Source organism: Ictalurus punctatus, chromosome 16, assembly GCF_001660625.3.
Source record: "Ictalurus punctatus breed USDA103 chromosome 16, Coco_2.0, whole genome shotgun sequence".
Lineage (NCBI taxonomy): Eukaryota > Metazoa > Chordata > Actinopteri > Siluriformes > Ictaluridae > Ictalurus > Ictalurus punctatus.
This window is the reverse complement of record NC_030431.2, coordinates 24981568-24995175: the sequence shown is the minus strand read 5'-3', so window position 1 is coordinate 24995175 and position 13608 is coordinate 24981568. Positions and strand designations below refer to the sequence as shown.

Below are 13608 nucleotides of genomic sequence, written 5' to 3'. Positions count from 1 at the left end.
GGGGGCGGGGCTAGCAAATATTACATTACCCTAAGTAGTGAACATATATAGTGAATAATAAAAAAAAAAAAAATCTGTTTAGAACTCAGAAGGCCTTATGTGCCAGAAATAAACTGAACACGTGACATCCATATTTAGGTGGTTAATACACAGTTAAACTAGTTATAGATATTATTAAAATTATGCTTTTTTTATTATTGTTATTTCAAATTCAGTTCTTGAGCTCTACACAGGTTACACAAAGACTTAAGGTGCACTATGTGGTGAGCATTTATAGGAATTTTTATTTTATTATTTAAAAAGCTGTACGGAAACGTAAAGGATTTTCGGAAGAGAATATACATTCAAAGCCGCGCAGGCAAAATTTTATTTTTTTTTTAAAAAAAAATGAATACAAATAGCAGATCATGTGACTAACGACTACTGGTTTTTTTTTTTTTTTAATCTGATCTCATTGTACTGCATTTTGGCAAAGATCTTGGAAATATCGGCAACGAGTCGATGTTATAAATATGTTATTTACCCACCGCTGAACATGCAGCACACGAGAAACCTGACAGCAAATACAGTTTATAGTTTAAATGTGTAAAAAAAAATAAAGAAATAAATCACGTCTGTAAATTTGACCTATAAAACAAAACTTATGAAATGATCGACGCTGTGCCTTTTTTTGCATTATCAAAATAATTACATGAATTTTCTGCTTTTGACTTATTAAAATATATATATATATATTTCTTGATAAAAGTATGATAAAAGCCTTTGTGTCTGCTTTGACACATTAAAAAAAAATAAGAAGAAAAATAAAACTATTCGCTTGCCCTTAAAAAGCAAAAGAATATGAAGATATAAAATATTTGAACAAATATTAACATTGCACCTGCTTTAAATGATAAAACGTATTAAACATACGGATGTATCTGCTTTTACTTATTTATTTATTTTTTAAAAAAAACAACAAATAAATATAAAAATGCGTATCATATAAAAATGTATAAAACAATCAAGCTATATCTGCTTATAAAAGTGATTTTACCCGTAAAAAAATAAATATATAAATATACTAAAGCTGTACCTGCTTTGATTTATAATTATAAATGTATAAAACTAATCAAAGTTGTACAGACTTTTAACTCTGTTTCTTAAAAAAAAAAAAAAAAAAAAAAAAAAAAAAAAAAAATGAAATGAAGGTTGTGTCACAGCTTTAACTCTGAAACTATTTAAAAAAAACCATTCAAGCTGCATCGGATTTAAATGAATTACAAATAAATAAATAAATAAATAAATAAATATTAAAGTTGTATCTGTTTTGACTTTACTGAAGGCACGCTTGATCTTTAAGGCGTAATGTTTTTAACATCAGACAGTTATCAGATTCGACTCACGATAAACTTTTGCGTGTATTTTCGGAGATCCGTGACCATGGACCGACTCGCGCTCTGTTGACTTTAGACCGCAGTCTTTAGTTTTTCAGCGTAAACACAAACGCAAACACGTCCATGTCGGCCATCTTTTTATTTCTTCCATTGAAAACTGAATCAAAAGATGAGGATGGTTTGCAGCGCGCTGCCTGAAGGACTGATTATCAGATATGTCACGGAGAGTTCAGATAAAATTCTACAAATCTACAATTCTATTAATGGTTTTAACAAAGCACACACACACACACACACACACACACACACACACACCGTCGAAGCTGGACGTGGACAGGCAGGTGGTGAATTAAGACGTCATTTATTTTTAATAAGAAAGGAGAGGTCACACTGCTGTGTGTGTGTGTGTGTGTGTGTGTGTGTGTGTGAGAGAGAGAGAGAGAGAGAGAGAGAGAGAGAGAGAGAGAGAGAGCAGCTGACCACCACTGCCCTGCCCCACCCAATTACCCAGACCTTCTGCTCCCCGCTCCCCTGAGCATTCATGTAGTCTGAGGAAATTAGAGGAAATACAGCACACGCAAATCTAATCACTGCATCTTTCCAGAAAGACCTCGGAATTGAGTTAAAGTGAACAACGAAGCTCTTACGAGCATGTGTGTGTGTGTGTGTGTGTGTGTGTGTGTGTGTGTGTGTGTGTGTGCCAGTTTGTATTTGGGATTTTTCTCTCTGATTTTTGGCAACGTCGTGTGTGAATGAGTCTGCGGTGAGTGATAAGGATTAGCCAGTTAAGAAAACAAGATAAACAACACAAGGTCGTTTCAGACTAATTTAAGATTTAAGATCAAGTCCACATGTGGAGCAGGAACGCTTACGAGGAGCCAATTTTGGTCTTATTAAAAAAAATAAATAAATAAAAAAAAATCTTTGACATAAAAGAAAAAAAAAGTTGTAGCTGCTTCAATTTGTTAAAAAAAAATAAACGAGGAGTTTGTTAAATTAATTTTCTTTAAAAATTTGTTAAAAACAAATAATATAGACATTAATTTTGTATCTACTTTGACTTACAAATATGTATTTAAGAAATTGTTGCATCTGTTTGAACTTATAAAAAATTATTTTAAAAAAAGTTGCATCTGCTTACTAATAAAAACATGTAAAAAATTCAAGCTGATTTTGCTTTGACTTATTAAGAATTGTTAAAAAATAAAAACTGTATCTGCCTTGACATATAAAAATCTTGAAATGTATCTGCTAAATGTATCTTGTATTTAGAAATGTATCTAAAATGTATCTGCTAAAAAAAAGAATTGTTTCTACTTTATATATATATATATATATATATATATATATATATATATATATATATATATATATATTGTTGTTGTTGTATAAGCTTTCACTTATAAAAATCACAAAACAAAAAATGTCAACTATCTGGCTACCAGTAGAAGCACAAAAATAAATAAATAAATAAATAAATAAATAAATAAATAAACCTATTATTGTATCTACTTTGATTTATAAATATATAAACCACTTCAGCTGTATCTATTTGGACATATAATTGACATATGATTAAAAAATGTAAGTTGTATCTGTTTTGACAAAAATATTTTCTATAAACACGAAAGTTGTATCTACTTTGACTTACAACAATGTATTTAAAAAAAAAAATAAAAAAAAAAACATTTTGTTGCATCTGTTTGGACTTCATAAAAAAAAAATTCTAAAATAAAATCTTCCTACCAAAAAAAATTTAAAAAAATAAAAAATTTAACTTGTGCATCGACGATAAAAAAATGATTTTAAATTTGTATCTACTTTGAAATAAAACAAAAACCTTTTTAAAAAGTCTGTACTTTTAAAAGATGTAGCTGAATTTGCTCTGACTTATTATTAAAAAAAAAAAAAAAAAAAAAAAAAATCAAAGAGAATTCCAATTCAAGTTGTAACTCCCTATCTATTCAAAATGTACAGTGTATTTACCTTGACTTGTAAAAAATTTTTAATTAAAATAAAGCTGTATGTGTTTTAACTTATAAAACAAATTTTTCAAAAATGCACCTGCTTTGACTAGTGATGAAGTATAACGAGTATTACAGTGTATCTACTATCTACAGAAACGTACTGTGCATCTTCTTTTTTCCCCTCTCTGATCTATGAATGAGTTTGTGACGAGTGATGAGAATTAACCGCTTAACAGAAACGAGATAAACAACGCGAGGTCACTGTTTCGGATAAATTTAGGATGGCTGGGCTCCACGTGTGGAACGAGGATGCTTTCTAGAAGCCGATTCTGGGTTTTATCATCAGTCCGAAAGCTGTCTGTCGAGCTGCGGACGGACAGATGGAATGAATGAGTGATCATTTATAACCAGCATCCTGTGGGTTTGTGTTTGCTCCTTAAAAACACTGATGAATCCGGTGTAAATACTGCGGTTGTGTTAGGAGTCCGGTGCTGTCAGCATGCAGGCAGCTGGTACCTGATGGACGTGAGGAACAGGGGTGTGGCTCGCACACACACACACACACACTCACACAGCTGAGAGAGAGAGAGAGAGAGAGAGAGAGAGAGAGAGGGTCCTCACAGCTACCAAATCAATCCCCACCCTTTTTTTTTATTTATTTATTTATTTCTATTCGCCTATTTGATCCCTCTCTCGCTTTTCTCTTCCAGCACGCGTTCTTCAGCCGTCCCTTCATCTCTACGCCTTTGAAATCGTGCGAAAGGCATCCGGACACCAGTCCGTGTGCCGTGAGAGCACATGCTCCTACACTCAGTCGTGGCAGCTGCATGGCTCCGGGTTGAGTAACACAAAGGACGACAACGGTCCTCTCGTGTAGCGCAAAGAGGCCGTCTCACGTCCCCCGAAGACCTCCTTCCTTCCTTCTTTCCTTTCCTCCTCCTCTTCTTATTCTTCTTCGTCGTCTTCTAAAGCCCACCAAAAATGGCTTCCTTTGTAATGATGCAACCATGTCCCCCGACCACCGGCTGAGCCAGATTTGTGCGATCAGGGGTTGTGTCGATTATTGTGCATAAGTACTCGTGAACACCTGTTTCGCTTCATGGACCCGAACTGTAGAACACGGTTTCCAGAGCTCCTTCCAGTGTACTCACCTACATCACTGTACATGTTCATTAAGGTGGAGTCAAAAAAAAAAAAAAAAAAGACGTGAAAGACGTGTACGAATGCTTGGGGTGGTACCGTGAAGACGGATAGACCTGGAAAAGGTGCGTGTGCTCCACTATTGATGTTAAATCGCACACATTTCCAAGTGAAGGTACTAAAGATTATTTGGGGTTCCACCCCAGACACACACACACACACACACACACACACACACACACACACAAGCAAAGGTGCTTCCATAATAATACAGCTCTACATATCTCTCACTGCACTGCACTTTATCTCCACTAGTGCACTATTTTGATGACATTAGACCCTCTTTCCTGTCTCTCTCTCTCTCTCTCTCTCTCTCTCTTTTTTTTTTTTTTGTTCCCCCCACAATCCTACCCTGCACCGCTCCCAGCTGGCCCTGGCTGCGGATGGGCGGATGCGACATTAAACACACACTGTAGCGCCGCGACAGCCGCAGGGTTGCCAGATTTCATCACCATTCATTCCATCATCTGCACACAAAACCCTTACACTCTTCTCCTCAGATCGTCCATACCCTTTCATCACATCACATCCACCCGAAAGGCAATCTCACACACCGAATCCTTTACATGATGCCAACGCTCCTAAAACGCAGAGCGTACAAAATGTCAATCTGGCAACCCGGGGTCTGAAAAAACCCAGCCGCAGCAGCTCGAACAAAGAGCAGAAATGAAAGAGCTGGAGAGGAGATCGGACATGCTTCATCAGCTGCTCTGGGTCAAATAAGCAAATAACAATGCACTAGTGTATACTCTGATCAACTATAGCATCCTGGATTAGATTTGAAGTTATTATTATTGTTGCTATTAGTATTTAAATGAACACTTGTGTTATTTTCATATGCAAAGCCGGTGCACGAGATCCTTTCAAGTGACAGCTCGACATTTGCATAAATTAATACATAATAAGTCAATATCCAGAACACAGCTCTCGAACGAGTCATGTTTTTGCACATAACTGTCTAATCTGTTAAAGGTTGCTGTATATATTTATAAACAAAACATCAGGATTGAAATGGTTCCAAAATATGAATGATGAAAAAAAAAAAAAAAGATCTAGTGCATTAGGTTATTTTATTTTGTCATCTGTCCTGCAATGAAAAGCACCTTTTTTTTTTTTTCTTTTTTTTTTTAAATCCCCCACCCTATAGAAATCAAATAATTTTCTCCATGAACTCACAGTGATGCGAGGGATGTTCTTCTTGCCCTGATATCCGGACATCTTCACCCTCTTTTGGATGAACCGTTATGGCTGAAATAGATGTCAAAAATTTTTAAAAAATTCTCCAACGCTTTTCAAGGAGAGGAAATCAGGCCGTGCTGTGCGACGGAAGTCGGAGACGATCGAGCCGAAGCGCAAAAAGAGAAAGACAGAAATCACAGGGAAAGAAAGAAGAATGTCTATCTGCTCTCCTTTTCTCCGCTGATGCGCCAAGAAGGACAGAAAGAGCGCAGCGCGCATGCGCAAAGCCCCCGCCCTGTTCCATTCCGAATGGACAGACGTTTAGCCACGCCCATCTCCGAGTCCAAGAACTGGGTGGAGGAAAACATTGGATCCAGTGTGACCAAACGCTTCTGAATGCCAAGCGAGCCACGGATTTTTAATGAAACAGGGTCAAACAGGCCAGAACAAATTCGCACCGTGGTCACATGGGGGGCACAAGAGCACCACTGCCACCCCTGAAGCACCCCAGCATGCCACCCCAGTCTGACCTCTGAGAGGTCTGTGCAGTTCATACATTAAGCGTTAATGGATCATATCCGACTCATGTTGATTTATATGCAGTGTTGTAGGGCTTCTGACTCATTATTAAGAACCGCAGAGCAAAAATCTCCTGCTTTTATTCTTAAAGGATATCAGATGTTCTACAAACGCAACCTTAACCTGTGCAAAGGTAGGTGGCGCTATCCCTCAATGACATCTCTGTGCAACTGAGGGAGGATTCATTACTGAGATATAAAGAGAAATCAAGTACAATGATAATAGTAATAATAATAATAATAATAATAATAATAATAATATACCATAAAATGGGTTAATTAAATGTCCAATCTAGGAATACGATTGAAAAACAGAATCAATTTTCGTTGCTGTTGTTTTTTTCTTCACAGAACTCTATATACACTCCTTACTGTACCGTACCGTACCCCACCCACGGTAAACACTACTATGAGACATGCTATCTTTAACGGAAGTGTGCATTAGCTACAGAAGGTGTGGCCGGTTGTTACGGATAGCGAACTGACCAAAGAAGATCCAGTCTATCTCTCTGCTTAAAAAAAAAAAAGAGGGGGGGGGATTGATTCGGTCATATGTTGGAGCCTGGTTTCATCAACCTCACCGATTAATCTCTCCATTATTCACTCCTGGATTACTTTCCTGTCTCTGTGTATTAAATACAATAACTTTTCCTTAGATAGATAGATAGATAGATAGATAGATAGATAGATAGATGGATGGATGGATGTAGACATAAATAACTAGACAAATAGATGGAGTAATGGCTGGATAACAGACAGAGATAAATATTATATGGTAGATAATTATATGGATGGATGAATGGACAGATAGACAGACAAAGAGGGAAAAAGAATTAGAGTGAATGGATGGATGAATGGAGAACAGACAGACAAACATAAATAATTCAACAAATAGATAAATGCGTAAGAAAGACGGATAAATGATCACTGGGATGGATGGGTGGATGGATGGATGGACTAAGAGAACAGGCACAGAGATAAATGACCAGAACAATAGGCAGATGGATAGACAGGCAGGCACAGAAATAAGGGTGGGTGGTTTTAAGATAGATAGATAGATAGATAGATAGATAGATAGATAGAGTGCTCGGGTGTTACATTAGAGTGCATTAGTCCAGCTGCTTCACCACAGTTGTATATTGATCTGGTGGATGATTACAGGCTCTCGGTGAGGGAAAGAGCTGCAGCGTCTCTCTCACATCCACACAGAATGAACGAGTGAAGCTCTGTGACTGAGAGCAGCTCAGGGTCATGTTACTACGCCTTAAATCATGTGTTCCCCCCTTTTACTCTACTCTTCTTCTCGAGATCACATCAACTGCACTGATTTATGATTATTAAATGTGTTCCCCCACCCCCCATTCCTCTCTCTCCCTCCCCCCCTCTCTCTCTCTCTCTCAAATGCAACAGGAAGAGAGAAGCAAATTCTCCTGAATCACTCCTCCGCCATTCCTCCGCTCCCGTTTTCCCTCCGTCGCTGTCGTTAGACGGGGCTGGGTAACTATGGTTACTGCATCCCAGATATCGAGAGCTCCCTGTAGTCTTAGCATGTCCTCAGAGGCAGCGGAACAGCACGCAAGCCAAGACTCAGAATTTCTAAAGCTTTGTCTGATTTGTCTGAGAAACGGTTCATATAAATGCGCTCGTCCTAATATACTATTGTTTCTATAGTAACAGCTCAATCGAAGGGATTCGTATATCTGTTAATTGTTTTGTTTTGTTTTTTCTAAACGGATTAAAAACACTATTTAACAGAGGAAAATGTGTAATCGTCGATGTGCTGAGGTTTTCAGTAAGGACATGTTTATTTAACATTTATGGAAGGAGTCTCCAGTGTCAGTGCTTTGGAACAGTCAGAGGTAAAGCTGTGACTTTGCAGTTTCTTGGGGTTTTTTTTTTGTCTACGAGAGAGAGAGAGAGAGAGAGAGAGAGAGAGAGAGGTTTGGTGAGGGAACGAATGTTTATAGCTGCAAAAGTTCGAAAGATCACCTACTGAAATCCCGCCCACTAAAATGCAATGATTTACATGCATTCGAATTTTCATTTCACATTGTCTTGCTTAGAGAACCACTTTTTATGCTTTTTAAACTATAAAAACATAATCTGTTGAATAATAAAGTGTTTCATGTCTTTTTAATACCCAGCAAACTACTACAACTGCTCTAGGAACGTGTGCCATACCTTTACTCTCATTAGAAATGTAAATGTCTATGAATATGCAAATGATGAACACCACCCCCATTTCCTCCTGCCATTCCGACTCCTTCCTTTCCTTCCTCCATTAACCCTCCAACCCTCATGACGATATGCCAATACTTATGGCACAATATGGCTGTAATTATGGTTACAACATTTAGTCTAATCCAGAAAAAGATTTCACACGAAAAAATATGTCATTTAACGTGAAATAATTTGTCCAATCCAGCATAATTTCTCTAATCTGGAACATTCTGTATGGCCGAGAATATTTTCGCTAATCTGGATTTTTTTTAAAAATCGAATTCAGAATAATTTCTGTAATCCAGAGATATTTATCCAACCCAGAATATTTTGTCTAATCCAGAATATTTAATCTAATCTGGAATCTTTTGTCTAATCTGGATTTTTTTTATTTAAAAAAACCCAATTCCAAATCATTTCTATAATCTGGAATATGTTTTTATTTATCTAATCCAGAATTATTTATCTAATCTGGAATATTTTGTCTAATCCAGAATATTTCATTTGATCTGGAATATTTTGTTTAATCTGGATTTAAAAAAAAAAAATCTCATTCTGAGTAATTTCTATAATCTGGAATCTTTTGTATAACCCTGAATAATTTCTCTAATCCAGAATTATTTATCTAATCTGGAATATTTTGTCTAATCCAGAAAAACTTCTCTCATCTCAAATATTTTGTCTAATCCATGCGATTTTGACTAATCTGGAATATTTTTTTTTTAAATACACAATAATTTCTTCATACCAGAATAGTTCATCTAATCGAGACTATTTCGTCTCTAATCCAGAATAGTTTCTCTAATCAGGAATAATTTGTCTAAGCCAGACTGATTTTTTCCAAACCCGAATATTTGATCTAATCGAGAATATTTCCTCTAATTTGGAATATTTGGTATAATCCAGGAAAACAAAATGTCTTTAATCTGGAATATTTGATCTAATCCTGAACATTTGGTCTGATTCTGTGAACAATTTGTCTAATCCACTTTGGCTAAAGAGTCTTAAGAGGAGACGTCTATTGTGCAAGATTGAAGGTCAGAATGATCTGGTCAGTAAAATGGTGAGTTTGAGCAGAATTTAGTAGAGTGTAGGTAACAGCAGCAGATAGCTAGCCCATTAGCTGCTAGTAAACTAGCTTGCATCTGTCACAGGAGCTCAGTATTTGAATGTTGATTTGCTACATCAATTTCTCAGTGATGTCCAGAACAGTAGCCAAATCAGGGATGCTTAGAACACAGATTTAGAGAGACAGACAGTTGAATGGATGGATAATCACAGACAGACACAGACATGAATAATTATAGCAGTGGATGGATGGATAGATAGATAGATAGATAGATAGATAGATAGATAGATAGATAGATAGATAGATAGAGTTGCAATCAAAATGATTCAACCCCAACTGCAAATCAGGTTTATTTATTAAAACGTACAGACTTTCAGCTGTTTGCGATGAACAAATCAAATGAAAGCGATTGAAATAGTTCGACACGACGAACGCTTCAAGCGGTTTCCTCAAATTCAACTGAAAATGCAACTTATAATGATTTCTCCAGTCTCAAATTATTCACCCCCTTCATCACAAGCATCTTTAGTACTTAGTAGAGCACCTTCTGCTGTTATTACCTGATGCAAATGACATGCAGAGCTTCTGCAGCGTTCCTGAGGAATCTTCTCCCGTTCCTCATGAGCAATGGCCTAAAGTTCAGTAATGTTCTTGGGTTTGCGTGCTGCAACCGCCGCCTTCAAATCCCACCAGAGTCAGAGTCAGGTGACTGTGATGGCCCTGTAGAATCTTCCAGGACTTCTTCTGTAACCAAGCCTTGGTGGAATTTGAGGTACGCTTGGGATCAGTGTCCTGTTGGAAGGTCCAGTGATGCCCGAGCTTCAGCTTCCTCACAGACGGCATGATGTTTTCTCCTTGTATTTCCTGATACTTCACTGAATCCATCTCGCCTTCCACACGCTGCAGGTCTCCAGTGCCAGAGGATGCAAAGCAGCCGCAGAGCATCACCGAGTCTCCACCATGCTCGACTGTGGACAGAGTGTTCTTTCTGCATTCTTCTTCCTCCAGACGTACCGCTGAAAAGTTCCAGTTTTGTTCCATCGCTCCACAGAACAGAATCCCAAAACTTCTGTGGATTATTTATATGATTTTGAGCGACTTTTCTTGTGCTTTTGGGTCAGTAGTGGTGAACGTCTTGGAGTTCTGGCATGGAGACCTTCTGAGGTTAGTACGAGCCTTACTGTGTTCACTGAAACCTCAGTGTCTGTTACACCAAGTCTCGCTGCAGGTCTTTTACAGTCACTCCAGGTTCTTTCACAATCTGCCTTCTCACAAATCTGCTTGAAGCTGTTGACAGCTTCATTTTTCCACCCCTTCCAGGTATTTCATACATTTTCTGCCCCCAGCCAGTTCAGGTATTTGATGTGTTCCAGCTCATGCACACCTGGTGCAGCTAATGAAGCCCTTGATTAGTTTAACATCAGGTGTGCTTGAGAAAACACCTGCTCTGCATATCTGTGCTGTTGTGAGGGATTCTATTCAGGGGGGTGAATCATTTTGAGACTGGAGAAATCATTATAAGTTGCATTTTCAGTTGAATTTGAGGAAACCACTTGAAGATGGAGAGATGGGTGGAGGGATGGATAGATGGAGGGATGGACAGATGGAGGGATGGGTGAATGGATGGACAAATGGAGGGATGGACAAATGGAGGGATGGGTGGAGGGATGGACAGATGGGGGGATGGGTGGATGGAGGGATGGACAGATGGAGGGATGGGTGGAGGGATGGACAGATGGGGGGATGGGTGGATGGATGGACAGATGGAGGGATGGGTGGATGGAGGGATGGACAGATGGGGGATGGGTGGATGGATGGATGGACAGATGGAGGGATGGGTGGAGGGATGGACAGATGGGGGGATGGGTGGATGGAGGGATGGACAGATGAGGGGATGGGTGGATGGATGGATGGACAGATGGAGGGATGGGTGGATGGATGGACAGATGGAGGGATGGGTGGATGGATGGACAGATGGAGGGATGGGTGGATGGATGGATGGACAGATGGAGGGATGGGTGGAGGGATGGACAGATGGAGTCTGGTACCTGGTCATTGAGGTTCTGCAGCAGCTCTTTGCCAGCACTCCTGCGGATCTCCACCTTCCTGTTCTCCGTGTTCGTGCTCCTTTGCTGCCCCTCCATCTTCTTCCCGTCGGTCCACAGCGAGTCGAGCGGACACAGCACTCCACACAGCCTGGGGGTCGGGGAACTCCGGGACAAATCGGCTGTGTCTCTGTACATGGACATGGCTCAGACTGGAAGCTCAGGTGAAGTGAAGGCTCTGGTTTTCAGGACTGAAATGAAATGCACAGAGGAGTGGAGGAGTGGAGGAGTGACTCAGTGTTCAGGGTGGAATTAAACCGCACCACCACCACCACTGCTAACGCTACTGACAACCAGGATTAAACTTCTTTATTAAATAAATAAATAAATAACACTGCATGCTAATCTCATCCTCATATTCTGGTTATATGTTGCACGCGATTAAAGCCATATATATATATTTATATTCTCAGCTCGTGCACATGCACGGTTTAGTTTCGATCACAGGACAAGCACGCGCTTTAATGCAAACCCCGACGCAAATGTCACGCCTTAGGAGAAAATATAGGTGTGCGTTACCGTGCAGCAGATCTGATCAGGATGCGCCTGGGAGCTGCGGGAAGATGTCCACGCACAGCTTCTTATCCGGAAGTGCTGCGCTTTCACGCAGTCACGGACGCGTCCAAGCTTCTGATCTCTGATCCACTTCCTCCCGGATTGATTTATGGTGCAGCTCCTTTTGTTTTGCTCTGTCTGACCACCGTGGCCGTTCCCCCGCACGCACGCGCGCGAGCGCGATTGTGTGATTGCTTGACCGCGTGATCGATCTCCGGCGGATTACCGGCGCTCACACGCACCGCACATCTGGAGAGAATTATAACACACGGTGCAGCTAAAATACAAGAATGAACGCGGGGAAAGTTTGCGTTAACTTGATGTCGGGGCTGCGTGTCCGCGGTGGCGCGCGGTGGCGCGCGCTGCCCCGCCCAGGGCGCTGTCCGTTCAGCACCGCGCGAGCCATTCCACACACCTACACCCACACCCACGCATTACTGCTTACACAGTCTACAAGCCTTAACACACACACACACACACACACACACACACACACACACACACACACACACACACACACATTATTGCATACACAGTCTACAAGCCATAACACACACACACACACACACACACACACACACACACACACACATTATTGCATACACAGTCTACAAGCCATAACACACACACACACACACACACACACACACACACACACACACACACACACACACGTTATTGCATACACAGTCTACAAGCTATAACACACATACACATACATTATTGCTTACATATTCTACAAGCCATAAAAACACACACACACACACACACACACACACACACACACATTATTGCATACACAGTCTACAAGCTATAACACACATACACATACACACACACACACACACACACATTATTGCTTACATATTCTACAAGCCATAAAACAAACACACACACACACACACACACACACACACACACACACACACACACACACACACACACATTATTGCTTACATATTCTACAAGCCATAAAACAAACACACACACACACACACACACACACACACACACACACACACACATTATTGCTTACATATTCTACAAGCATTAACACACACACACACACACACACACACACAATCAGTTGGAATCATAAATGGCCCGCAAATTAGTGGTCCAAGCACTAACTGCTGCGCCCATGCTGTTTTTCCAGTGATCTTGTGATGGTGTGACGTATTATTAGAAGCATGCTTTAAGTCTCCAGATAAACAAAACAAATGAATGAAGAAATCGTTCTCTCTGCGTCGTGCTGTGAAGGGAAATTAACCGACGACAGGTTTCGCGTTGATTCCGAACCGTTTCATTCCACTCACACTACAACATTTGGCCATCCGTTCCATTATTCTATTACGTAAT

At 39.7% G+C, this 13608-nt stretch overlaps 1 protein-coding gene across 3 annotated transcripts in view; it reads right to left on the bottom strand.

Annotated features, from left to right (window-relative positions):
* dpysl2b (dihydropyrimidinase like 2b) overlaps positions 1-13608 on the bottom strand; it is a 40453-nt gene that overhangs the window by 23413 nt on the left and 3432 nt on the right. For 2 of the 3 annotated variants that reach the window (XM_053686602.1, XM_053686603.1), the window contains exons 2-3: positions 12214-12498; positions 11638-11885 (exon numbers count right to left, since the gene is read on the bottom strand). In XM_053686602.1, the coding sequence (XP_053542577.1) occupies positions 11638-11838 (201 nt within the window). In that variant the 5' untranslated portion in view covers positions 11839-11885; positions 12214-12498. Of the gene's footprint in view, positions 1-5719; positions 5989-11637; positions 11886-12213; positions 12499-13608 lie in introns of those variants that run through there. The other variant, XM_017489471.3, reaches the window with a different exon arrangement.